We start from the raw sequence: 27,399 nt of genomic DNA, 5'->3' as shown, positions 1-27,399 counted from the left end.
GAGAGGATGACTAGAGGTATAACTAAAAATAAAGCAACAGACGTGTTAGCTAATATTAACCTCCTAGCTAAAATCCTTTCCCAGTTTGCTGGTATTGCCATTTTTCTTCTACTTTTTTGCTTTGTAATGGACGAGAGGCAAAATACATGCATGAATGGAACAGGCAGCAAACTAAGTGTGGTTTTTTTCTTTAATAGGAGGGAAAAGAACTTTATAGAGTTGCACGGCTGGAAGTAAAACAAGAGCGGTTTGTTTGAGACAAAATGTATAAGTTACAAAAGAATCCCTAACCATAAGAGATTAATTTGCATGAAACTACACGCGTTAATTAGTTAAAAGGTGTATACAAACCATAATCCTGTACAAATTAAAATTATTTATCGTTGACCATCAAGAATTTATAGAACGAAAGAATGTACAATGACAATAAATCCCCAGAACAGAAGACTTAGGATAAGTAGGAATAGAACATAACAGGCCTTAATAATAAGAGTGTAATGAACAGTGTGGTTCCACTCTTGTTAATTGTGCAAAATATTTAACGTTTACTACAGCCAAGAGGAAAAGACAAAGTATACCTCGGTATTCTTCAAAGAGGCAAGTGCCACACATGCTCGGGAAAGCAGAAAGTCTCCAGCTAGTACTGCTATCTGCACCAAATAGAAGTGATAATAGGGTCAGCAGATAGCAAGGTCGCATAATTTAACAACCCACATTACAGAGTTACTTTGTGAAATGTAACCCACAGGTGAAAATTGCTCTTCCACCCACTTATTTCAAAAGCGAAAAAAGTCCATTTCAAAACAATTGCTCTTCCACCCAAGAGGGGAGAGCATGAGTCCCCCCCCCCCCCCCCCCCACTATCACTCGGCCTGCTCTAATTCTAAAATGAACTGCTTTAATATAATATTATAATTAAAACTTAGTACCGCTATCTGTAGTAAGAATGTCATATCCAATATTCTACTTGGTGATATAAGATACTCCCTCCTGATTCAATTTATATTACACCTTAGTTTTCATTAGGGCACATTCAAAATGTTTGACATTATTCCATTACTAGCATTTTTCTATACAACTTCACAAGTTTCAAGAATTTGAATCATTTAACTATGTATAGTTTAAGCTTTTCATATGATATTTTCTCCATCACACTAACTTTTCATCATTACTTTTATATTTAGAACTCCTTTAAAATGGAGAAATTCCTGGTAGTGAGCGCTTCTCCGGTAATGGGCCCTACCCGGTGTGAATTTGGTGAATTTGGATTAGTCGGGCCAGCAAGTTCCGGATATTAGATGGTTAATAAAAAATACTATGAACAACATAGTTCCATCTCACTACTGCAACATCTGTTTGCTTGCATTATATGGAAGATTCTAACAGGGAATAACATATTTCAGAAAAGGAAAGCAAAGTACGACTTGCCTTATTTCCCATCACTAAGTTTAAAGAACCTATCCCACGTCTTGTGTCAGCATCATCCAGTACATCATCATGAAGTAGGCTGGCAACCTATGGAAGAGTGAAAACAGAAAGTTGACTTGAAGAAAGTTCTAAGTAAATGGCATTCTAAGACCAATTAATAAACCAATGTGAATTAGAGGAGAGAATACGAAACATCAACTAAGTGGCCATGCTGGTGTTTCTAATTCATATAATCTGTGTCAACCATGCTAATTATGTTGGCTCATTGAGAGAAACCTATCAGAATAAAGAGACAGAATAGTTACATGGATCATCTCAGTGATCTCAGCTATACTCTGCTGCCTTGTACGCAAATCCATGGACAAAGAATCAACATCCACTTGGGGTGCAGATCTAGAAATTGGTACGTTCAATGCAGTTGCCATCAACAGCAGAATCTACAACAAACTGCACCAGTGTATTTATCTTTCAAAGGAAAATGTATGAAACCATGAGTTGAAAAATGAATGCTGCATTGACATAGTACAAATTGAAAAAATCGACATTATGATGGATCTGGCCAAGCAACTGCACTTAACTCAATAACCATTTAAAGCCAACAAGAAGCACCACCAAAGTAAAATATTTCAAGAGGGTACTATCTATATCGACGCCACAATGGTACTTATGTTGGAATTACAAAGACTTCAACTAATACAAAGACTTCAATTCATATCCCTTAAGAGAACACCATTGCTCATTAAATAATAAATGTATTGGAAAATTGCATATCTAATGAAATAGAATTTTTTTCTGAAGACCTAATAAAATTAAATTATTTCAACTAAGTGTTGTTTAGATGCAACATGAAACTTTTTTTTTTTTTTTTGATAACCGTGGTGTCCTGGGCCAGCTTTCTCGCACCTCGACTAATTCCACAGGATACGTTCCATGAAACGTTTATATGCCACTAAAATGCAAAATAAAAGGCAAAAGGAGATCCAAGTTGTTGAAAGTTGATAGGATTCAGTTCATTTTTTGGTTTGCGAACTTTTTCTGTTTCTTTAGTCTTTTCATGTTTATCCCTGTTCTATTCACATTCTTTGTTTTGCTTTCAGTCACCTCTCCTGGAGAATCAAGCTGGAACCTACTAGAAGTGCAACTAAGGGTTTGTTCGGTATGAAGGAAAATATTTTTCAATTTTGTCATGTCCGGTTGGTCAAAAATTTTGGGAAAACAAGTTCCTTAAAAATGAGGAAAATTACTTCCCTAGCGGACGTAGGGAAAACAAGTCCTACAAGTGGCATTCTATTGATTGAATCCTCACCACCCTCCAACACACCTCATCTTCACCCTCACCCCCACCCCCACCCCCGCAGCCCCCATCCCCACCTCCCCACACCCCACCCCACACCCTATAGTATTTGTGTAGATTATATACAAATGCTTTTAGGATAATATTTTTTGCTTATGTACCGAACATAAGAAAATCAGCAAGGAACCCACTTATTTTTCTGGAAAACATTTCCTTCATACTGAACAGTCGAACACACCCTAAGAGATATTCTTTTTCTTCCTTAGTTTTTAGGAAAACATGTTTAAGCCTTCTGAAATAAATGTATATCTCTACTATTTCAAACCCAAATGTATTAACTTTTCACTAAGCAGCAAGCACTTAGTTTTTTGAAAGAAACTCAGTAATTACAAGAATCGTGATTTTTTTGGAAGCTATGCAGCCTTCATCAAAGGAAATGTGGATTTTGCTTTTCCAACTATCCACAAAAGCATGTGCACCAAACTAAAGATAAATGTATAGTACACAAAAATTCAGCTTTGGAGTAAAAAATCATACTGTGGGTCGAAACCTCTTTCCTTCTACTCCCATTTTGAAGAAATACTCAGCAGCTGAAGCCAGCTTTGGGACCTGTATACAAATGAAACAGGCTGTCATCTAGCATCATGAATGTAGCAACTGCCAAACCACAGAACTAGTTATATACCTTAGCAACCACCATTGATCTCAGCCTGTTTGTCACAAGGGATAATTCATCTGCAACAAGGGAAAATGGGTCCACTTGCTCCTGAGAAAAAGAAAATAGGAAACAGTGTGAAAAACACCACCCTTCTGCAATTCCTTTAAAGCAAAGGGATTTAAAGAAAAAAAAAAAAAAAAACCCAAGGAAAAATAAGATAAGAAAATAAAAGACTTGATGATTTGCATCAGGAAGAAACTCGAACTACTCAGAAAAGACCTTAAAGTGGCAGGCTCCACAATAATGACACTGACAAGAGTCTTTCCCGATCTCAAGAAAATTCATCCACTTGGTCGACTTCAAGTATTTTGAATTTGGTTTGTCTATCCAGACTTAAACAACGGGAAAGGAATAAAGAGAAAGGCCCTTCATCCCCACATACTTTTTTTTTTAATGACAAGGGAACCCGCAGCCGCTACCCTTTTGGTGCGCACAGGGTAAACCCCGCTCCAGTGCAATAGCCCGCAAACCACACAGGAGAGACAACACGCACTAGGCAAGCCCCGTGCGACGAGCTCGACCCAGAAGGCAAATCCCCTGTTGTCGTAGGCAGAGGGTTTCGAACCTGAGACCTCCATTATGGAAGCCCCGTGTTCAACCAATTGAGCCACCCTCGCGTGTATCCCCACATACTCTTGATTAGACTATGGAGAAGCAACTGTTAATATTTTTGTAGTTGCCTATAGTATAATCATTTTTTTCTTCTTGAGTTACTTTTATTATCTTTAAAAGATCACTTTATTAGTAAATAACAGCACCGGGTAGGTGCTGTGGTGTTTCTTCTTGAAATATTTGATCACAACATATTACACGAAATATAAACCATAAGATCCACCAGTGAGGAAGCTAACTAAGAATAACGACATTGAAACATGATGTTAGCAAAAAGACAGGACATAACATGATTTGTGTATATTTAAGAAATAAAATACTCTACAAACCTCTGCTACAGCAGTGCTTTGATGATGAATTTGTTGCCATCTACCACTAAGAGCATTAGAAACCCGTGAATGAAGTGCTCTGCAACCCAAAACCTTAAAATCACCAAAAACAATGACAATAAAGCATGAAATGTCACAAATTAGCAACAACAGCAACAAATTTAGCAATTAAACTATGCAATCCTAACTAATTTGGGATTGTCGCGTCGTTGATTGATTGGCAAGAAACTTTAAACTTGAACCCAACATCTCCTTCATCATTTTAAAATAAAAATCACATAATCCTATAATGATATGGATTCGAAATAGGGAAAGAAGGGCATATAAGTGAGGCGGCGGCGTTTAGAGGGAAGTCTAACAACCACTTAACAGTATTTTAGGAAGGGAGAATTAAGAAATGGACAGTCATGATTAGATACAACCGAAGGCCAGCATCATGTGAATTTTGAGCATGGTCTCTCAAGCTCTTCTGTAACTCTCTTAACCTCTTCTCTCTCATATCTGAATTCCCTTCTTCTTCTTCTTCTTCAATCTCTAAGGGTGTGTCTGGTAATGACGGAAAATGTTTTCCTATTTTCCCTTGTTTGCTTGCACTAAATATCTTGGAAAATGTTTTCCTCAAAATAGGAGAATATGTTTTCCTTAAAAGTTTGAGGACAACATTTTCGGGATCAATAAAGTCACACCAATCCATCCCCAACCCCAATCTTGCACTATCCATCCACACCCCATACCGACCCCCCAACCCACCCCACCACCACCGCGCCTACCCCATCATCAGAAGTTGCACTCCGAATTCAAAAAACTCATAGTGTTTTGCTTTGAATATATGCACATGCTCTTAAAATGACATTTTCTGACTTGCTTACCAAACACAAGAAAATGAGTAGGAAAATCACTTATTTTCCGAGAAAATATTTCCTTGGTAAACATTTTCCATCATACCAAACACACCCTAAATCTCACCTCTTATCCTTTCTGTTTCTATTTGGACTTACGAGCTATTGCGAGTGTATTGAGCTTTCCTAGTTTCCAATTCAGGTATTTTGAGCTAACCTGAACATTACCTGAGGACTGAGTTGGGAGCTCGAATAGAGCTTACATTGATTTGTCCATTGCTATAATGAATTCCATTTCCATTTTATGTTTCTTAGTTGTATTACAACAACAACATACCCAGTGAAATCCCACAAGTGGGGTCTGGGTAGGGTAGGATGTATGCAGACCTTACCCCTACCTTTGTAGGGTAGAGAGAGGAGGGACTTCCGGGGGTCACCCATCCTAGTACAACTCTCACCCAAGCACGCTTAACTTCGGAGTTACTGGTGGGAACCGGTGCATTAGTGCATGTTACTTAAGTTGTATTAGTGGCAGTTAATTACATTTTCAGCTTAAATCTTGCAATGCTAAACACTGTTTCATTGGTTATTGAGACATTTCACTAATCTGGGCAGTACAAAAAAAAAAAAAAAAAAGGATTAAGGCCCTAAACTAAAACAATATCTGTTCGCAGTTAGAGCTAAAAGATGTAACATTAATTAAGAAACTAGAAATGACAAGAAAAAAAATATTTAATTCACCTTTTGAGAAGCATGGATGTGATTGGAATGGTGTAATTGTTGATGGGGATGTAATGAAATTGAAAATAGCCATCGGCATCTACTCAAATTGTTTCTTGAAATCTGATATAAACCCATCCTTTTTATTTTCTATGTATGTATTATTTGTGTGTGTCTTTTTCTATTTTTTGGTGTAAACAAAATCTATTGGGGGATTTGATATGATAGATCTAATAATTGGCAAATTGTAAAATGATACAGCAGCCTTTTGTCTGCTATATGTGTATGTGCTGAGTACGTATATTTGGCTAGAGTAGTAGAAAAGAAAAAAGGAGAAAGGTCAAAGTAGAGTGGTGCCCAGGGTTTGACGAACGAGAACCAAAATTTTTAGGGAAATTTTCAAAAAAATATACGCCTTTTGAAAATTATTATGCCACATAACCCAATTTATATATAGCTAGGTATAGACAAGATGATGTGGCATCTCCTTATCTCATTTTTTTGGCCTTTTTTATCATTTTCTCCTTAAAATAATTGCTGAAAAATAAAGTTACTCCATAAGAAATCCTACAATAATTACGTACATTTATTGTTCAATTAAAAAGGAAGACATTTAAGAGTATGCATGAAGTTTTTCAGTTTCCGATTATTTCTTTTTCATTGGAGAGCCAAAGGTCTCTATTAAATACTAAATAAACGAATTGCTTCCAAATAATTCTAAATATTTTGGTCATCACCTATAATTATTGTTTTTAATTAATATGCATTAATGTAGATTCAGGCAAATTAAGCGCCAACAAAGTGATGGAAACTCTTCTTCATCATTGTTGGCCCCTAATTTTTTACCTCTCATAATTTATTTTAATTACTCAGAGTCCTTGAATATCAAACGGAGTGATATATGTGTTGTTACAAGTCAAAATAATTTTATAAAATTATTCTGATAATATTTTGCCATTTCATTGGCAGAATAACTTCAATAATATTATAAGTCATTTAGAAATCAATCTACATATTTTTGTATTTAATGTGGAGCATTTGTTAAGTTTAATCGGGAAGATATTTTCAAAAGCAATTATTTATCCAATTGTTAAAGTTATCAGAAGATCATTAGCAAGCATTTTTACTCCGTTTAATTCAAGAAATCTGATTAAGTAAATGAATTAATCATTTTACCCTTCAATTCTTAATTTTACATATTCAATGTGCATTTGTACAATTTATTAGAATTAATCATAATTAATCAAGTGTTTAATTGTGGTTAATTTCATAAATTGGTCATTACGTGGCTACAATTGAAATAGTCTATTGTTACTTAACCCTGGCCTTAATGGAAATAGCCAAATTCATGGCTTAAGTCAATTGAGGTCATTATTGCGAAAAACTAGTCTTTAATTGTTTGATTAGGCTAATTATGGTCATAATTGAAATGACCAATCTCATGGTTCACAGTCAATTAAGGTTATATTTGCAACTTAAGTCTATTTGCATAATTAATCATGTCCTTTAGTTTGGATAATTAATTAGTTAAGTCGTATTTGGCCATTAATTAAAGAAATTCAGTAATTGTTTTAGTTGTGCCTATTTGTTAAATTGAGTATTTAAAGTCTCCCTATATATACACACATATACTCGAATGTACATGTGTATACATGTATATCAGGTATATGCATGTATATAACCGGCCCCTCTTTATTCCCTTTAAATTCAGTCGGGCCCGGTCCAATAAAGACCTTACCCGGCCCAACTCAGCCTTAAAGGGGTAATACCTCCTCCATTCCTCATTTTTCATCGGCCAAACACACCTCTCACTCTCCTTTTCTCTTAAAGGGTTACAACCCCTAGCCGCCTCACCCTCTCTCCTATCTTGCATGATGTCATGAACGCCAGAAATGGCAATAAGGAAAGGGCCCGCGCAGTTTGCTAGTTGGGGTATGGCCGAGAATGGCAAGAGCATTAATTGCTCTGCCATTTCTCAACTATTTCCACTAAGAGATAACCCAAACACGGTATAATCCCACTCTTTTCTTCACTTTTTCTGCATTTTACAACGGATAGGACTGAAATCCTTAATTGTTTTTGTTTGTACTCGTTTTGAATGAGAAATTGCTATTGGTCTGTGGAGAAGAATGCGGATTGACCTTGTAAGGGTCAAATCCGACCTTTGCTTTCTCCCCTACCTTCAATCTGGACCTTTGATTTGTTGTGGAAGAGAGAAATTCTCATAACATTACAAACTCCCACATCGAAAAATGCTAGGGTTTCATCCAGATTTGGGATTTTCTAAATAGAACCCCCCAAAGTCACAAAAAAATGAGGAGATAGGCATACCTCCAGATTTTGAGTATTTGAGACTTAAAATTAGGGTTTCAGTTTAAAATTTCGACTTGACTTTCAAAGTTCGAGTCTTCAATTTCAAATTTTAATTGCTTATTTTTATCTGTGGCTGAGTTCTTGGTTTTGGAAGCACAAAAGAGCTCCAAATTCATTCTTGAAGCCAGCTGCACTTCAAAAAGGTAAAAAATTTTATCTTGTTATTGCTTTTCTTTAGTTCTTGATTAGTTTAGATGCTCTAGTAATGTTTGGTTAGTTGTTAACTGTTCAGATTAGTTATGTGTTTGTATGTATTTGTATTTGCTTGATTATGATTAATGGTTGAGTATAACATGACTCTGTGGAGACATTGCTTGTCAATTATTGAGTTTAGCTATCATGTCTAGTAATCTGAAGTAAGATTTAGTAGATTCTAGTTTAAGATTGAAACTAAAAATGCTAGGATTAAATTCAAATTGATTAGTAAATGTGTGGGAATGATTTGTTAACCTGTAAATTTAAATGGTGTTAATTATGATGATGTTCTCTCGAGTTTAAACCTTAGTTTAACTACCTGGGATTAATTAGGTGAGAACTTTAAAAATGGTTAGACAAGTATAACAGCTTAATAAGGTGAACTTATATGCAAAGAATGACTAACTCCTTTTGTCAAACTTGAGAGTGAAACGGCCTTAAGGGATCTGTTCTAAATTTGTTAGTACACAATTTATTTATTTCAAAGAAGCCAGTCCCTAACCAAGTGAGGCTAAGTGTTACACCTTGGAAAATTTCATACTGTTGTGCGGTAAATAGACTAACGCAGGGTGAGACGTATATGATGTCCCTACAAGTAAGAAGGGATACTTAATGATTCTAATTAAGATTCCAAAGACATTTGAGGGGAGAGAAGAAAACTTGTTGGAGGAAGTAAGGTAGAGAGAGTCTTACCCCATGTACAAATGTACCAGCAGTTATTCCTGGTAATTTACAGGACTATAAGTTGAACGGATCAAATTGGCGAAATCTGAACTGAGTTAGGAAATTCTGCAGACACCAGTCAGTGCCGACGGGCCGTCGATGTATCGACGGACCGTTACTGTGCACCGTCAACACGTTCCTGCAAATTGAAATCTGCAGGTGCAAGTCGACGAACCAAGTTGACGGACCGTCGACCCACCCGTTAACATGTTTCTGCAATCAGGAAATTGCAGGTGTAAGTCGACGCAGCAAGTCGACGGGTCGTCGAACCGCTTCTCTGGAACCTTCCAGTTTCAGTTATAAATAGACGACCTTTGTCCAAAATTTTCAGATTTCATTTTCTCTCTAAGTCTTGAAGGCTCTAGAATATTTCTCTCATCATATTATCACAAATCCAAGGGAAATCAAAGGTCAAACACGGGTAATTATAGTAGAATCAAGTACAAGGATACTCTCTAGGGTTTGTGAAAATCAAGAATCTCTTTGGTGTTGAATTGGGGTTTTCTCCAAGTGAAGTAATTCCATCCAAAGTCTATTCCTACATCATCAAAGGTAAGTTTCATGTTCAATACACGTTACTAAGAATATTGAGGGGTTGAATGACTTGGATTAAGAGAGAAAATAGGGTATGAGGCTTAAATGTGGAAATAGTGGTATTTTTTAATAGAACTTGACATGAATCATAGTCCTTGATATGCTACGAGTATAATCTTATCATGGATGACATTAAGAATGTTGAAAAAGTATTATATATGAATGAGTATGAAGTTGTGTTGTATCTATGGTTGTGAATGACCTTGAAAGGGAATTTTGAGAATTGGATAATGCTTAACTTGATGAAGATTATTGATTATGATCTTGTGGGTGTTGTCATTGATGTTGGGAATTTTTTATTGTGGGGGGAAAAGTTGTAAAAACAAAGGAGATGTTGTCCAATTTTAATTAGCTCCTAGTCATTTAGTTCAGGCCTAAGTATATTTGTAATAATTGAATGTAGTACGAATTTCCTTGAATGTAGAATCGCGAGCTTGGAAGGGAAGCGTTAGTCGATAGAGTTAAGGAGACATAAAGGTATGTAAGGCTAGTCCCGTTCTTTCAAAGGAATGACTTCTATATTATGACTTCTTTTCTATATTTCCATGACCTTCTTACATTCTAAAGATGAAAGTTAAAGATTCTTAAGAGACTCTTATGAGATAGAGATGAGATATATTCAATGACAGTGATGATGATAATGATGCTATGATGAGCTTGATATTATTATCCTTATGATCCCATTGATGTCATTTCTTGTTGATACCTCACCTCACAATATTAGTTCTTTTAAGGTGAGGTATAGCGATGAGTATCATTCTATAATGTAATCGGAGGCTCCCGACCTTATGTTATTCCGATAGAGATATAGCTTTTACTTGAGCTCTCATACATGCTTTAGATTATGTATATGTAAGACTACACCGTGCCTAGTTGGCCGGGCAGACACCACTACGATGAGCGTAGTGGGCAGCTATGACGATGATTACACCGTGCCTACACGGCCAGGCATACACCACTAGTGGGCGGCTTGAGATGTTTACCCTGGACGCGGGCTAATGATGATCACACCGTACCTGTATGGTCGGGCAGTTATATATATGCTTATATGATATGATGTTGATTAATATATAAGTTAGCATGCATGACTCCGCCTTAAGAGGCAATCAGTTACAGGTTATCCCTTTATCTTATATTCTTGCATCTCTTTATCATGTTATTGTGTATGCCTTACATGCTCAGTACATTGTTCGTACTGATGTCCTTTCTTTTTATGGACGTTGTGTTCATTCCCACAGGTAGACAAGGAGGCGGAGGTGCAGCTTATTGATGCATTCTTTTGTGTTCATATTTGGGTATGACGGGGTCCTATCCCGTCTTTATGTCTCAATACTCTAGCAGAGGCTCATAGATACGTATGCGTAAGTAGTAGATGTCTCATGAATACACCAGTGTATATTTTGTATATCATTTTTGCAGCCGTGAAGGCTTATGTGTGTGTGTGTGTGTGTGTATTGTATTGCCTTGGAGATTATGTGTGTACAGGTTAGGTATGATGGTTAGCATGATGAGTGGTGCTCGGTAGTCAGCTCCGGGTACCCGTCATGGCCCACTGGTTGGGTCGTGACACTAAGGGTATTAAGGATTCCAGCTGGAATAAGTATTCAATAATAAGGTGACAATTCTAATAAACACATAGAACTAGGTCTGTTCTAGCTTGGTGTTGTTGATCTGATCTTGAGAAGTCAAAATGTGGTCAATATGGTTTTCTAAAATTGTCTCACTTTTAGTTTAATTAGTCTAATGATAGTATGAGGACTTTCATGTGTATGGATGAGCATATTATAAACCACTTGACATGGGAAGTCTTTTTTAAAGACACCTTGGAGAGAAGGAGATTTGGAAGGAATCAAGTGTAACTTGATTCAAGTACTACTCTATCTCAAATAAAAGATTGTCATGACAGGCCCTGCAAGTTCATGGGGTGAAACATGTCACATTGATGTACTGATTCAACTCTTTCTCTCATTTGAACTAGGGCTTTGGTTTAAGAAGTAAATTTGTTTCCTTAAAAGGTTTTTAAATTTGTTTCCTTAAAAGGTTTTTTTTTTTAAAATGATCTTGTTCCAATAAGGTTTGTTCTAATTCACTTATAATGTCTGATCTCCAAAACATGAGAAAAATAGTGTAGTAATAGTCCTGGGCAAATTTGGCCTTAGCTTAAAATAGAGCTATGGGTTGATTCAAGTTCTTTCCTTGGTATTTATATCATGACATGTGTCTTTAGATCACAAAGAATGGTATTGAGTGCCCTCTATTGATAGCTGAATGTTTGATTACATGTTTCTGATGCCTACTTGAGTTGTTTCCAACTGCCTAGCTTTGTCAAATGTTGTAGTTGTTGATTGAGGTTTACTTGCATCAAGTTTGGGATCTGCTTTGCAGCGCCCCCTTTGGAGGATGCCACTTACGAAACAAAAACAAATCTTATACTTACAACGTTCAGAAGAAATTTATTTAATAAGATATTCACAATAATTTAGTAGCGGAAACCCATGTGAACAAATTTCAAAATACAACATCTCAACATAGTAGGACCTAAAAAAAATAGAAATATCCAATCATAAAAATGGACAACACCTATTTTGAGTTAAATCAACACTTTAGAATTCATCAAACACATAGTAGAGAAATATTTTCATGCTAAAACATCCAAGACTGATACCAAGCATGAATTCAACTCCAAATCTCAAATACCAACTAGTTAAGTTTCCCAAGTTCAACATAAGTACTGAATTTAAAATATTACAAGACTTGGGCATGGACACTCCCAAAATATTCAAGTCGTTCAGCAAAATCAAGTTACAAAATATTAGCATCATGACCCAAATTTCATTCAAAAGTACATATTTAAGTGTATCACATGGATCACGTACAAGTCCCCAAAAGTATACAAAATGAACATGCCCATGCAAATGTGATCTTCATCTAAGCTTCCAAATAGTCTACTTCAAATGCCATCCTTAAGTCTCCCTCGGAACATCACCTACGATAGTAACAAACTATCGCTAAGCATAAAGCTTAGTGGCACATAAACTTAACTAACATTTCATATCAAAAAGTATGTTATGTAAAGAGTACAAAAATAAATTCTAGAAATGAGCACATCAAAAGCATCATCAAGTACTTAATGAAGGTACAATTGTTTTAAGAGAATCAAATATCAAATAATAAAATAGTTCAATATATCAATATTCAAAATCTCAAATATCAAGAAGCTTTCCAAAGCTAATTCAAAAAGGTCCACCGATTAGTTAATTGAATAGCGAGCTATGTATCAAATGTGGTACAAGAAGTAAATTCAAGACATAAGCTTATTCGATTTATCATCAAGTACTTAATCAATGTACGACATTTCAAGAGAACCACCAAACCATAAGATAGTTCAAATACCAAGTGTCAAGAAAGCTTTCGAAGCTAATTCATGAAACACCATTCAATTAGTTAATTTAATAGTGAGCTACGCATCAAAAATGAGTCCAAGAACTAAATTCAAGGAATAGACTTATCAAAGTAAGCTATATACGATATTCAAGAGAATCAAATATCAACCCAAGAAGTAGTTCCAAATAACAATATTCATATCTCTAGTGTCAAGAAAGCTTCCCAAGCTAATTCGAGAAAGTCATTCAGTTAGTTCAATTCGCCCAACACATACGTCATGCCATCACATCAAGCATAATCAAATAACAAGAAGGACCGAAGCCCAAATCAAGAAGGGTCGTCACCCAATAATCAAGAGAATCAAGAATCATGTTGAAAGTGGCTTTCCACTCATACTCGAAAATGGACAAAAGTCCATCATCAAGACGAAATGTAAATCCAAAGTCAAAATGGGCAAGATTCGAAATCAAGAAGGGTCGTCACCCAATAATCAAGAGAATCAAGAGCCATGTTGAAAGTGGCTTTCCACTCATACTCGAAAATGGATAAAAGTCCATCATCAAGATGAAATGTAAATCCAAAGTCAAGATGGGCAAGATCCGAAATCAAGAAGGGTTGTCACCCAATAATCAAGAGAATCAAGAGCCATGTTGAAAGTGGTTTTCCACTCATACTCGAAAATGGACAAAAGTCCATCATCAAGATGAAATGTAAATCCAAAGTCAAGATGGGCAAGATCCGAACAATACCATGAGGTATGTCATTATAAGTGACAAGGTCACTATCACAAGAAGCACAATGTCCCGACAAGAATGCAATAATGCTCAAGCAATCCATATGTGTGGGTGAATTAAGTCGTCTTACAAAAATACTTCACATAACACCAATGTGATTTAACATACTCATAACTCAATTACAAAACTATACCCTCAATGATAACGTTATCATATTGAAGTGTCTCAAGATATTATTTCTCAACCAATAAAGCAAGTAAACTATTAAAGTAACAACAAAATCAATACGACAACAATTTAAAGTAGATACTATTTCACCAAGATTCAAGATTCTCACAATATCTCAAACAAAATAAATTGAAAGAAAAGTTCAAGTTTAGGTGCAACCCTTGGAGCTTTAGTGCTTCTAAAGCTCAAACAAACATCAAGAAGTTATAAATCCCCAAAGCAACGATCAAATAAAAATGTCAACTTCCTTAGCCAATTTCCCTTAGCTTGTACAAGAGTATATATATCTTAAATACACAATCAACTATCAATTTAAGTTCAATGGTTTCAGCACGTCGAAACTAAACATGATATCAGTGAAAATCACCCTAAACTATCAAAACAGAAATTTTGGACAGTACCAGTGTCTTGTATTGTGGCTCAGTTGCAAAGGGCTAAATGGCAAAACTAGACTTTGTGGTCTTGACGAAAGATGTAGATATATGTCTTGGGGTTCCAAAGAAATTTAAATCACCCCTATATCAGTTTCGTACAAAATATATGCTCAAAATACTAACAGTAGTACATGGAGGGTTTGTGAAACAGAAATCTGGGCAGCACCTGCCCTGCACTTCATCACCCCGTTTCGAATAAATAATGCAAAACTAGGTTTTGGAGCCTGAACAAAAGTTGTAGATATATGAAATAGATTTCTATATCAACTTGGCTTTCTTAAAACAGAATTTTATACAAGGAGATATGCTAAAACTACTAACAGTTGTCCAATTCAAAAACGGGTTTGGTAAACTTACCTCAAAAGTGTGGAATAGCTTATGGCTCAACCAAAACAAGTCTTGTTGGTGATTTAGTGGGAGAATTTGATGAGAGAAGAGGAGTTTTGGGGTTTTATTTTTCTAGAGAAAACGAAATTAGAGGAGGTAGAGAGGATATTAGCCAAAAAGGTATATATGTTACTTGGATAAGGATTAGTATATATGTTACTTGGATAAGGATTTAGTCTAACGAGTGGCTGCCCAAACTTTTACTTCTTTGGATAAATATGAAAGGGTGGCTGCCCAAAATACTAAATATCTATTCCATTTCTTAATTTACTTAAGATAATAATAGTAGGAGTAGTTTACATAACTACACCATAACACTTCAAACAAGTTTCAAATATCGTCAAATTCACGTTTAGGAAGTACGAAGTAAAATATACCCTTACTATCAAGATATGGCTAATCGAAAATTCAAGTGTTAGATTAAAAATTCAGAAAAGGGTCAAATATACCCCTGAACTATCGAAAAAGGGTCAAATATGCCCTTCGTTATATTTTGGGTCCAAATATGCCCCTACCGTTATATTATTAGCTCAAATATACCCCTCCACCGTTAAAGTTGTCCAACTTGTAACCCAATCCCAGGTGGCACTAAAATTTTACTGAGGTGGGCAATATGTGGCATGCCACTTCACTAACCAAACTCAATTTTAGCCCACCTCCCTCTCCTTCCATATCATCTTTCACCATTAGTGGTTTGCTTCCAATTTCCTCCATGGCTGGATGTAGAACATCATCTGCCATGATATATTCCCCTATATGAAAAACATCGTCATCCTCGTCCTCTTCCTGTTTTTTCCCCTGCCATTTTTATTTACAAACAGAGAGTATGAGAAACCAAGAATAGAAGCATTCAAGAAAAAGAAAAAAAAAAGCATTATTGAACAACAAAGTGCAGAGGAAAAAGAATGAACCTTTAAGTATGCCTTTTCCAAACTTAATTTATGAGAAAAACTCCAAGCAACTGTTCGTACAACAACGGCTAAAATGAATCCACAACTAAACTCAAACATAGACCACAACCAATATAATGCAAAACTCGAGCAGAACCTCTCGAACGGAGCTACTGACGGACACCTCGTTGACTCGACTCAGCATTTTAGAGCTTGTTTGACGGAGATTTACATGATATTTTGATGGTGCAGTTATGGTGAAGAAATGGTGGTTTACAGTGAGTGGATAGACCAATGGAGATGGTCACTATAGGGTGACTCTTTGACTATGGTATTTTCATAGTTGTGTTTAGCTATTACAGTGTGTAAAAGATGAAGGAAAATAATCTTCTTCTTAGATATTAATGGTGAAAGATGATATGGAAGGAGAGGGAAGTGGGGTAAAATTGAGTTTGGCTATTGACAGATATGCCACATATTGCCACCTCATTAAAATTTTAGTGCCATGTGGGGTTGGGTTCCAACTTGGATAACTTTAACGGTAAAAGGATATATTTGAGCCAATAGTATAACGGTAGGGACATATTTTGATCCAAAGTATAACGAAGGGTATATTTGGCCCTTTTCCGTTAAAAATTTTGGGGTGTTACATGCTTGACTCATTTGAGACTGTATATTCATACTATGCAACTCTGATGCATGTTGGGCATTCTGTTGGTTATGTTGGAGTCTAGATTAGGACTTAGGTCTTGTTTGGCATCATAGAAATAAATGAAAAATGGATTAGGGAGTTAATAGAGTCAAAAGCTTAATGTGAATTTGGAAAAAATTTGAAGTTGCTTGCAACCCAGTTCAGTACAGTCAACTTAAGTTAATGACTGATAATTCTAATTGGACCATAGGATTAAAGCGATAATTGGATGGATTAGAGTTGTTTTGACCCAGCCTAGTGTAGTTTAATCAGGATAAATAAATAAAAAAAGAGTTGGAATTAGATTGGTTAAAATGGGCAGGTTAATTAATCACTTAAGTTTTAAAAATAGAGGTGCATACATGATACATGCATGAGCCTTCATAAGACTTAACCCTTTATGTAAGTGATAATTGAGTTTGTTAGATGTATACCAGGTATACACACCTGATATACATGTCAAAGTGTATATCAGATGGTATATCATATGCATATAGGTGTATATCAAGTTAAAATCAAATAGGGTTCCCTTGGGCCTTAATCCTTGGAATCTGTTAGCTTGAATATAGTGTCCAAACTTCTAAATGGATATATAAAGGTCTATTTTAGGCTCAGGTTAGCACAAAGGGATAAGTTTGGGCCTGTTCTTCGGTCTCAATAGGAGTTTTTACAATGTATATGTGATTGGGGCTTGCCAGGCCTACTTCCTGAATTTGTTGTGGCAATATGTAATATGATATTGTATATGCTTTGTTGATATATGTATATATACTTGTATTTAGTTCGTTCTTATGAATGATAAGCACAATAAATAAATTCTAACCGGGTTCCTTTTTCCTCTCTTATCCTCTTCACCCTCTTTGGCCACTTGGGCCTGTGTCAAGCCAAATTGTTGGGCGATCTTTACTTCTTTCAAAGGCAGTTCGAGATGGAAAGGGCTGCTAACACACACACACACACACACACACACACACACACACACACATATATATATATATATATATATATATATATATGTATATGTATGTTTATGAACACGCATTGAAGGCCCAACCATGGATAAAAATGGCTTCTATTTCATTATTTATCTTTGAAATGTTGTATTGTGGTTTGTGAACATTTGTAAAGACTCACATTGTTATTGGAATCTTTTATGTTTGGAACTAGTCGTCTGAGGATAACGGTGCTCATGCCATTTAGTAGACTTTAGGCCCCCAAAATGGTTTTCAAAATCCTGGATACGTACTTAAACAACTTTTTGCAAAAATAAATCGAGAAGTTACAAACTGATTTTTGAATACAAGTCTTTAGAATTTTAAGAAGATCAACGGCTTTGGATTACAAAATAATATGGAGTGCTTCTCTAAATATTTACAAACTAGTTTTCAAACGAGAGGTTTCAAGTATATGAGTTGGACTGAATCTGAAAAGGAAAAATGATTTCTGTTCTGTAGCCCAACGCAAACAAAAAATGAAAATTTTGGGCCAAGCCCCAACTAAAATATATTTTCATAAAACAAAAATGAAGATTTTGGGCCCAAGCCCAACTCAAACCAAAATCAATTTTGCTTACATATATACAGATCCGAGAAAAAATAAAAAAAATCAAATCATTTTTATAAATCGAACTTATTCAAATAAAATGAAACGCACTTGTAAATACGAGGACCTAGAATGGGATGTTTTGGAGTGGTATGTGGTCTAACCTAGAATAACAATACGAGGGTTATGCATGGATATAAAAAGGATATATATATATATATACTTATATACATATTTACAAATCCAAATGAGTTGGCACTTTTCAAAACAAAATATACTATCCTTATACATAAAAGGGAATTATTCTTATCCAGATATTATAAATCCAAATCTAAAGTACCCTTATATAAAGCGAATATATTCAATCCTTTAAAAAAACAAAACAAATGATATGCCAAATGATAGTCTTTTATAAATACGAAAAAATAGACACAAATATAAACAGTTCATGCATAATTCACACATTGAAATTCGAAGGTCAACCGTAGAGTACGGATCCTTAATACTTGGGTGCCTAACACCTTTCTTAGGAGATCATCAGAACCCTTACCTAGAACTTTGGATTACAAAGGTTTTTTCATTGCATTTGAATAAATCATTTGGAACCGATTTTCCTAGTTTATCCATAAATTAGGTAGCGACTCTTTTTTGAAAACAAAGTTCGAAAGAGCACCAACTACCTCCTAGTAGCTTTCCGAGTGCTAACCCCACCCGCGAAATGCGAACCGTAACAATCATCTATAAACTATTTCATTTTGATAACTGTAGCAGCAACCCCAGCGATCACTTTCTATGTTATATTATTAGTTTTAGCAGTTTTTAAATGTTGATGAGGATAAAGAAAATTAGAAAGGTTAGAAGAAGAAAATAGAGAGGTTTCTCATGAACGGCAGTTGGTTAACAATTAGCAGATCTGATCCGATTGCGCAGACCAAAGGAAATTACAAAGGAGGAAAATAAAAATGTCTTTATTTACGGACGCTTAACTAATGACCGGGTAAAAACCTTGCGGTCAAGCACTTCTATGTTGACAGCAACTTGAATTCAAGACCATCTTTGTATCTATGGAATATGTTTTAGGAGAGGTAATGTAGCCAGAATATTTATTATGTATATACTACTTTTCTTTTTTGCTTTTTAATCTTTGTTCATGAGATTACTGTATGAATTGGTAACTAATAAAATGAGAATTGTGTCATTTTATTTCAAACATTAGTTTTATTTTCTCAGCGCTCCTTGAATCTTTTTCTTAATTGTAATCATAATATATGATAATTGCAAGAATTAACCCAAATATATATATTTTTATGAGCATTTCCTTTTTAATAGAAAGGATTAGTGATTTCAAAAATCATTATAGGATTGCTTATTATTACTATAGGATTGTTGTCTAGAAGATAGGGGCATTAATTTTGGAGGTCACTTCATCAATATTCCTTCATAAGTGTACATCCTTAAATTTTCTAAAAACTTAATCTACCAGTGTAAAGATTTTGCTCTTAGCCAAAAGAAAGTTTGACATTGTTTTAAAATGAAAATACACTCTACCTTGTGGAATATTCAATGTATTAATCTTCCTCTAATGTTAAAAACTTTTTCATTCTAAAAGTTATGTTCAACAAAGTATTCAAGAAATTATTTCCTTCATAAGCATCATTTGGAGAAATATAGGTATATAGTAGCTCATTATGATGATATTGAAACGGGTCGATGACCAAAGATATGTATGAACATTCCACAGATTTTAAAATACATTTTCTTTTCTTATATGTACGTAGAAGAAAAGCAATGCAAAGATGGTGCCTTAAACGAGTAATGACATCTATTAATAGATCTTTTGATTTTGTATTCACTAATGTGAATCTTCTTTCTCGAGCCTTCTTTTCAATGTTTTCCCATATAAAATTGATCGTCAATCTATGATTTGTCCATGATTTTATAGAAATAATCATAATCGTGTAGAATACGAGGAGAGAAAGGATGATATATATTATGTACATGAAATATGTTGTTATTATATATCGCTCGAAATAGATAGTTAGTTTGTAATTTTAGCAACTAAATTTTAAGAATTTCTTTAGCTATGGTTGGGATCGGAATAAAATGAGATAGAGATATACACAAGAAAAGAAAAAGACAGAGAAAAGGATCGAGAAGAATTTTGTATAGATTTTATATAAAAAGGATAAATGAGTTATTTTTATTTAACTTAAATGTTTTTCACAAATTCTTTCTATTAAAAAAGTTACATATACTGTTTAAAGAATTATGAAAAGATGGGAGAATCATGAAAGATGTTTGATTAGAAAACATTGACTCTTTTTATAAAGAATAATTAGTCAATACATTAATTTTATTTTTGCAAAAAAATTATGATATCAATACTTAGCCATAATGATCAAAGTTCTCTATAATGGCAGCGTTTGTTCGAATATTTCATGGTTGCTATAGTGAGGTGTTGTTATGTATGTATTACTGCCCTTTCGTGTTTAGATCTCATTTAGCTATTATAAACAAGTACGTAAAAAATTATTTTTCTATACTTTTGATGTTATAAAGGAAAACAAAATACTTGTTAATGTTAAAATCTAATATTTCATTAATTAAAAATTGAAAGACTAATAAATTACTCATAAATTCGTAACTAATTGTACCATACCGATAAATAATTATAATCTAAGGAACATATGCATTTAAAATTAATTAAAAGTTTTAGTTTTTCAAGTTTGACTTAAGAATTCTGCAATTATAGGTTGTTTCATAAATTTCAGTCTTTTAGTGTAACGACCCTTCCGGTCGTTATGGGAAATGTAGAATCACCCCACCAAATAGAACCTTCCCAAGGGAAGTACGAGCTAATAGAAACTCGATTTTATAAGCCTAAGAACTGAAAACTTGACTTATTTGTGATTGTTGTTAATTTCGTTGAGTCCGTCGGGGGGTGACGTAGAAAATTTGAGCTCCGTTGGGAATTCCGAGGCCACGGGTGGATGCATATGACATTTTTTTTATGTATATGTGCATGTTTTTTTTTTTTTTTTTTTTGTGTGTTTGCGAGGCCTTGATGAAATGTTGGGTGATGGGGAGATGGGCGGGCAAAAGTCGAGCTTATGCGCCCAAATGGGACCGCTGCGGCGAGGCTTGCACCGGTACGACGGTACCGCTATAGCGGTGAGAACCTCGCCGCCAGCGGTCGGCCATGGTCCATGTGTCCATGTCCCGCTATGGCGGTATCGCTATAGCGGAACATGGGTCGCCATAGCGGTGGTCGGGAAGTGCCCTTCACAGAAGCGGCTTCTGCGGCTGTGATCAGTTGCCCGCGCGGCGGTCGACGGATGGCGTAACGCCTTGTTTTTAAACACTTAGTCCCACATTCTTTCCGAATACCCAAACCACGGTTCCCCAAGCTTTAGGGTGAAATTCCAAGCTAGGGCAAGAAAACTCTTGAGAGGTTAGTCTCATTCATCCACTTTCAATCATTCCGTATCATCTTCATGATTATAAATCCCTTTATGGGTCTTGATAGGTGAAATTAGTAATAGTAACCCTAGGAATTAATAAACCTTCTACACTTGATGGGTTATGATGGTTATCACTTATTTATCATCTAATGGCTTGGGTTAACTCCTCTTAATCATGAATTGAGCCTTTAGAGACATAAACTGAGTGAATTGAGACCTAGGGTTCCATAAAAATGGTAGCTTGACCATGGAAACTGCTTGTAAGTGATGTGTTGATCATATGTTGTTGTAAATTGATGGTTAGTGGTTACTAAAGCCATTGTTAGGTTGTTGAACACCTAGATATTATATCACCCATTGAAATGAGGCTAAGGGAAGGGTGTTTTGTAATGATTTTGTGACTAGAATAATTGTGACTCATTGAGCATTCTAATTGCTAAACTTTGAGCGTTCTAAGGCTTTACGGAAGGAAAAAGCTGTAGCTTAGTGACTCGAGTTGTTCGAGGTCTACGTTGAGGTAGGTTATGATCTGCTTGAGTTAGACTTTGATTAGTTGATTGTATGTGTTGTGAATTCATTAGGAGAAAACATGTTTAGTCTTCATGCATGATATTGTGTGGTTGAACTCCTATATGCAATTGATTGAGTGATTGTGTAGGCTTCGTGCCACTATTCATGTGTGTTGAATCTGATTGATGCTTGGTGATGAGAAGTTAAATAATCTTCTCGGTGAAATTGTGATACGAAATGATGATTTGATGCATTGATGATAAGAGGGCAAGAAATAATGTTATGCAAGGATATATGAAAAGGCACAATTGTGGCCTAGATTATGGGCTCGTGGTCCAAGGTTCGTTCCATAAATGAGAGATATATTGATGTGGCCCGCGTCCGAGGTTCTTTCCGGAGCAGAGGTTTATGCTCGGGCCCGATGAGTATCCGGAACGAGTGGTACATGGACACCATGGGTCCCCTGCAGGTCATGACTACTGAGCAATGGCCTCAGTTAGCATGTGTGTACAGTGAGTATGGTATTTGTGGTAGACTTATTCCCTCTTTGTGGTTTTCCGTTGATTGAGTTCTTGATATGTTGGTGACTTGATTGGTGATTATCCTTGGTTGACTTGTTGTGGTTTATTTATTTCATGTCTGTTGGCTGGATTGTTTATTCTATTGATTTTATGAGATATCTAATGTACTAATCTTATGCCTATGATATCTACCGATTTACATAGTGTTTGTACCGATACTACCTTTGCATTCTTTTTGAGTGCGCATTGTGATACAGAGATTGCTACCCGCCCTCACATCTAGCGTTAAGGACGTTCTTGTGGTTAGGAGTGAGCACATCCATTTGACCGCTCGAAGATCTTCCTCTTATGATGTCTATTTCCTATTCTGGACATCATGGTTAATTATTAGACATATTTCATTCCATAGACATGTTCTAGTTTAGAATCCTTGTACGATGACTTTCGGATTTTGGGGATTTTGTAATAGTTAGAACTTCCGCATTTACTTCAGGATTATATGGCATGACTTATTTTGATTATCTTATGCTTGAATGAGTAATAACTGACTAATTTGGTTAATATAAAAACGGACTTAAATGAATAGATTAGTTGTGTGTTGGTTCGCCCACTAGGAGTTAGTGTGGGTGCCAGTCATGGCGGGTTGGGTCGGGACACTTAGTGATAATACAACGCTTGAATTGACGAAAATTTATGTCCAAATTTTCAGAAAAAGGGCATTCAATAATTTTTCCTTGAAGGTTGTCTAAGAGTGTTTTTTATCAAGCAATAATATTCCTAAAATATTGCCAAATCTGATTCAAGCAGCTCTTTAAAAAGCCAAATTGAGATTTTTCTGAGGGCAGAAACGAAAATATACATATCGTCGGTTCCTGTCTAATAGCTTAACGGTTGACTCTTCTATCTCACCACAAGTAGCAGTAGGTTGAGGCTCCTCATCAGCAATTTCGTTGTCACCTTTGATAAGTTGGTATTTTACCAACTTATCTCTTCTTTTAATCTTAGATTTTTGCTATGTTTGATTGATAAAGTAGTGCATTTAATGTCTTTTACTTCTATTTTACAGCTTTATGTAATTTAGAAGTGATCGCGAGAGAAAACAAGTCAAAAGAGGCCAAATTGAAGAAAACAAAAGAAGTGGCTAAAAATGCAAAAACGGGTTAGATTTGCAAAACTGAAAGTTAGGGGCTTATTTTGTCATATTTTGACTTTGAAAAATTGGGGAATTATAAGAGGAAGACTTAGGGGAAATTTCGCACGTCTTTGGCCATATTTTCAAGCTTGGGGAGCTAGGGTTCATCAACTCACACCTTGAAATAGAAGATTGGAGCACTTTAATGAACAAATTCTTAACCCTTTCTTCAATTTTATGTTATGTATTGAATATCTAAGTGTGTAGTACTCTATTCCATTACTTGAAACTTGTTTATGAAAATATACATTGTTAAAGTTTTGGATTGAAACTCTTGTTATGCTTATGTATTGAATGATTTTTATTTCTAATGAAGGGAGTCTTTGTTTCTTTAATTAATCTTGCTCTTTAATGTTTCTTAAGGGATTAACTAACCCTAGGACTCGCCCATTTACTTCGATTTGAGCTCAGAAAAAGAGAATTGAGGTTGAGAAAAATTAATTAACAAGGATTTGAGGGTTTAAACCCCATCTAATAACTTGAGTTAGAATAGGATAGTTAACTTGAGGTTAAATTGATTGTATCTAATATCACACTCTAAGGCTTGGAAAAGCTTAGAATGAAATTCATTGATTTGGTTAGAAGACTTTCAATGAGATTTTAGAAATTATTATCTATTAACATAAACCCACTGTTAGTTGTAAAATTATAAAATATATTGGATCGTTATTGAGAGTTCCTTGTATCCATGCTTGTGGTCATTAATCATTTTACTTGCTTTCTAGGTTAGTTTTATCTTTGAGTTTTTAAATCAAAAATCAAATATTGAAAAAGTGTTTGGCTTAGCTTAGTTGGTGATAAATCATTTATTTTCTCAATCGCCTTTATATTGTTCCCTGTGAATTCAACTCTGACTCATAGTTGGGTAAATTATATTGCAACGACCGTGTACACTTTCTCTTTGAGGAGTGGATTTGAACGTTATCAACATTCTGCATCTGTTGTCTCTTGTTCTTCCACTCCAATGACTTGTGCAATAATCTCTTCATCAGTGGAAATTTCAAGGTTTGGAAGTATTGCATCAAACTCCACATAAGTGGTAGCATCATTTGCTTGATTGGTGTTATGAAAAGGGTTTGGGCTACAATTTTTTTTTCTTTTAGAAATTCGTACTTAAAATTTACTATGAGCATGAGATTAATGATAATTATCATAAATATTACACAATATTTGAGTATGGCTGTTGTAGAGAGATAATTTTACAAAGAGTCTACCGCCATAATGAATGTCACTGTTGTTATAGAGAAGTAAAGTATAACATGAAAAATTGGTTCCGGAGAAAAAATCAGATTGTTATAGTGAAATGTGGGTTTGACTGTATTATACAATGCTCAGAAACTTTCACAAAAGAACCTATTAAATTTATGAAATGATCTTTACTACTCTCTTCGGTTCAAAATAAATGTCCACTTAGCTTTTTTATTTTGGTTTAAAATCCGTGTCCACTTGTAAAATCAATAAGGAATTAACTTTATTTTTTCAGATTTGCTCCTATTTACTCAAGATATCCCGTGAATGTAGGTCTTTTGGGGCTTGAAGGCTTACAGTTCGTTCTTGGTGTATTTTGTCATTTGGAGAAATGACATATGTTAACGAAAAGAATATGAAAGAAATTGACAAAAGAAGCATGAAAGAATGAAAGAAAATTTGAAGTTACTCACACGTTAAGGGGGTAAATGAATAAAATCATGACTGAAGTGTGAGTATCCTTTCTTTTATAATTTAATTGTTTACCACGAATTCACGGTAACAATGATTTGTATGTGGTGAAATAGGATATGTGAATGAACTTTAATCTTTTAAGTTGGTATGAAACGTCTATATGGATGTGTATATACATATATATATATATATATATATATATATATATATATATATATATATATATATTAGTAGATGATATGAGCCAAATATGCCTAAATGATGAAGATGGATTAGACGCTTGTTGATGAACAATACGAATCCGGACCAAAATACTTTGAAGAGAGCCTTTTTACTTCAGATGGATACAATGATATGTTATGAAAAAAAAGCTAACCTAAAAATGGGGAGGGTTGCCCTCTATCCATAGGTTTTCCTTATGGGCCCTTAGTACAATACAAAAGGCCTTTATGAATAAACCCTAAAAAGATAAGGCTGATCCGTACGGTCGACACCGTCTGCAGTTGTGAAAACAAATGGCGAATTAACGGTTTTTTATGACGCGTGGTAACCTCACAGAATCCCGGTTATCGGACCAACGGACACGCTTATTTTGATTCGGTCGGTAGTATCCCGTCGATACAATATCCGGTGCGAGCAAAGATTGAATGTGCTCGTACCCATTTGGACCTGTCTTTGGCTCCGGCCTCATCGGTCATGCGTTGACCCAATTTTTTCCGTATACAATTACATTGTTACCGTATCCAAACTGTTTACCCCGAATTACGGATAACAATTAGATTTGTATGTGGTGAAATATGATATGTGGATGAACTTTAATCTTTTAAGTTGGTATGAAACGTCTATGGATGTGTATATGATTATATTTATATATATGTGTATAAATAATATATTAGTAGATGATATGAGCCAAATATGCCTAAACGATAAAGATGGATTAGACCAGTTGTTGATGAACAATACGAATCCGGACCAAAATACTTTGAAGAGAGCTTTTATACTTCAGATGGATACAATGATCTGTTATGAGAAAAAAGCTAACCTCAAAAAGGGAAGGGCTGCCCTCTATTTATACGTTTTCCTTATTGGCCTTTAGTACAATACAAAAAGCCTTTATGAATAAACCCTAAAAAAGATAAGGGGTCGTCGTACGGTCGACACCGTACGGTTGTCGGCGCGAAATGTAACGGTTTTATGATGCGTGGTAACCTCACAACTGGTTATCCAGACCAACGGACACGCTCATCTAGGCTAAGGCAATCCGGACCAACGGACACGCTGATTTGGTTCGGGTCGAGCCGTATCAAAGAGAACATTCCGTGCAAGTGAGCAAAAGATTGAACGTGCTCGTACCCATTTGGACCTGTCTTTGGCTCCGGCCTCATCGGTCATGCGTTGACTCGATTTTTATGGTATACAGATAATCCCTTCACTTTCCGAATCAGAGTTTCACCGGAGTGACGGGAACTGGAAGAGTCTCAAACCTGTGGTCTCATAAGTTCATTCTTATCTTCAAAATTGGCGGGAACCGTAACGTCACGTCCTTTTGACTTCGGCCACGTGTCACATTCCAAATGGCCAAGCTCGGAAATCGCCTCAACCCATATCGCTTCAAGTCACATCTCATTAATTCTCGAACATGTGTCGCCTCTCGATTGGTCGACTTCGGTAATCGCCTCAGTGACCTGTCTATATAAGAGTTACAGTTACATTTTTACCTTTCACTTTTGACTTCTCTAAATTTTCGACTCCTTGGTTAAATTTAATTCAGCTTTCTTGTTCTTCGAATCTTCATCTTTTTCTGAACCGTAACCGTCATATCTTCAACCCAAAATTTCAATCCTTCAAACCTTCAAGCTCGTTCCTTCATCTTCGCCTTCAAATCTTCATCTCGATCTTCAAATCTTCTTCAAACCTTTAAATCTTCATACCAACTTC

At 35.4% G+C, this 27,399-nt stretch overlaps 1 protein-coding gene across 3 annotated transcripts in view; it reads right to left on the bottom strand.

Annotated features, from left to right (window-relative positions):
- Nucleotides 1-500: 500 nt before the first annotated feature.
- Nucleotides 501-27,399, bottom strand: part of LOC132055645 (solanesyl diphosphate synthase 3, chloroplastic/mitochondrial-like) — a 41,863-nt gene continuing 14,964 nt past the window's right edge. Inside the window, exons 1-7 of one of the 3 annotated variants that reach the window (XM_059447588.1) lie at nt 5,962-6,310; nt 4,382-4,474; nt 3,408-3,488; nt 3,260-3,331; nt 1,734-1,865; nt 1,425-1,515; nt 501-646 (exon numbers count right to left, since the gene is read on the bottom strand). In XM_059447588.1, the coding sequence (XP_059303571.1) occupies nt 549-646; nt 1,425-1,515; nt 1,734-1,865; nt 3,260-3,331; nt 3,408-3,488; nt 4,382-4,474; nt 5,962-6,078 (684 nt within the window). In that variant the 5' untranslated portion in view covers nt 6,079-6,310 and the 3' untranslated portion in view covers nt 501-548. Of the gene's footprint in view, nt 651-1,424; nt 1,516-1,733; nt 1,866-3,259; nt 3,332-3,407; nt 3,489-4,381; nt 4,475-5,961; nt 6,311-27,399 lie in introns of those variants that run through there. The other 2 variants (XM_059447579.1, XR_009414617.1) reach the window with 2 other exon arrangements.

This window comes from Lycium ferocissimum, chromosome 1 (assembly GCF_029784015.1).
Source record: "Lycium ferocissimum isolate CSIRO_LF1 chromosome 1, AGI_CSIRO_Lferr_CH_V1, whole genome shotgun sequence".
Classification (NCBI taxonomy): domain Eukaryota; kingdom Viridiplantae; phylum Streptophyta; class Magnoliopsida; order Solanales; family Solanaceae; genus Lycium; species Lycium ferocissimum.
This window is presented reverse-complemented; position numbering and strand designations above follow the sequence as displayed.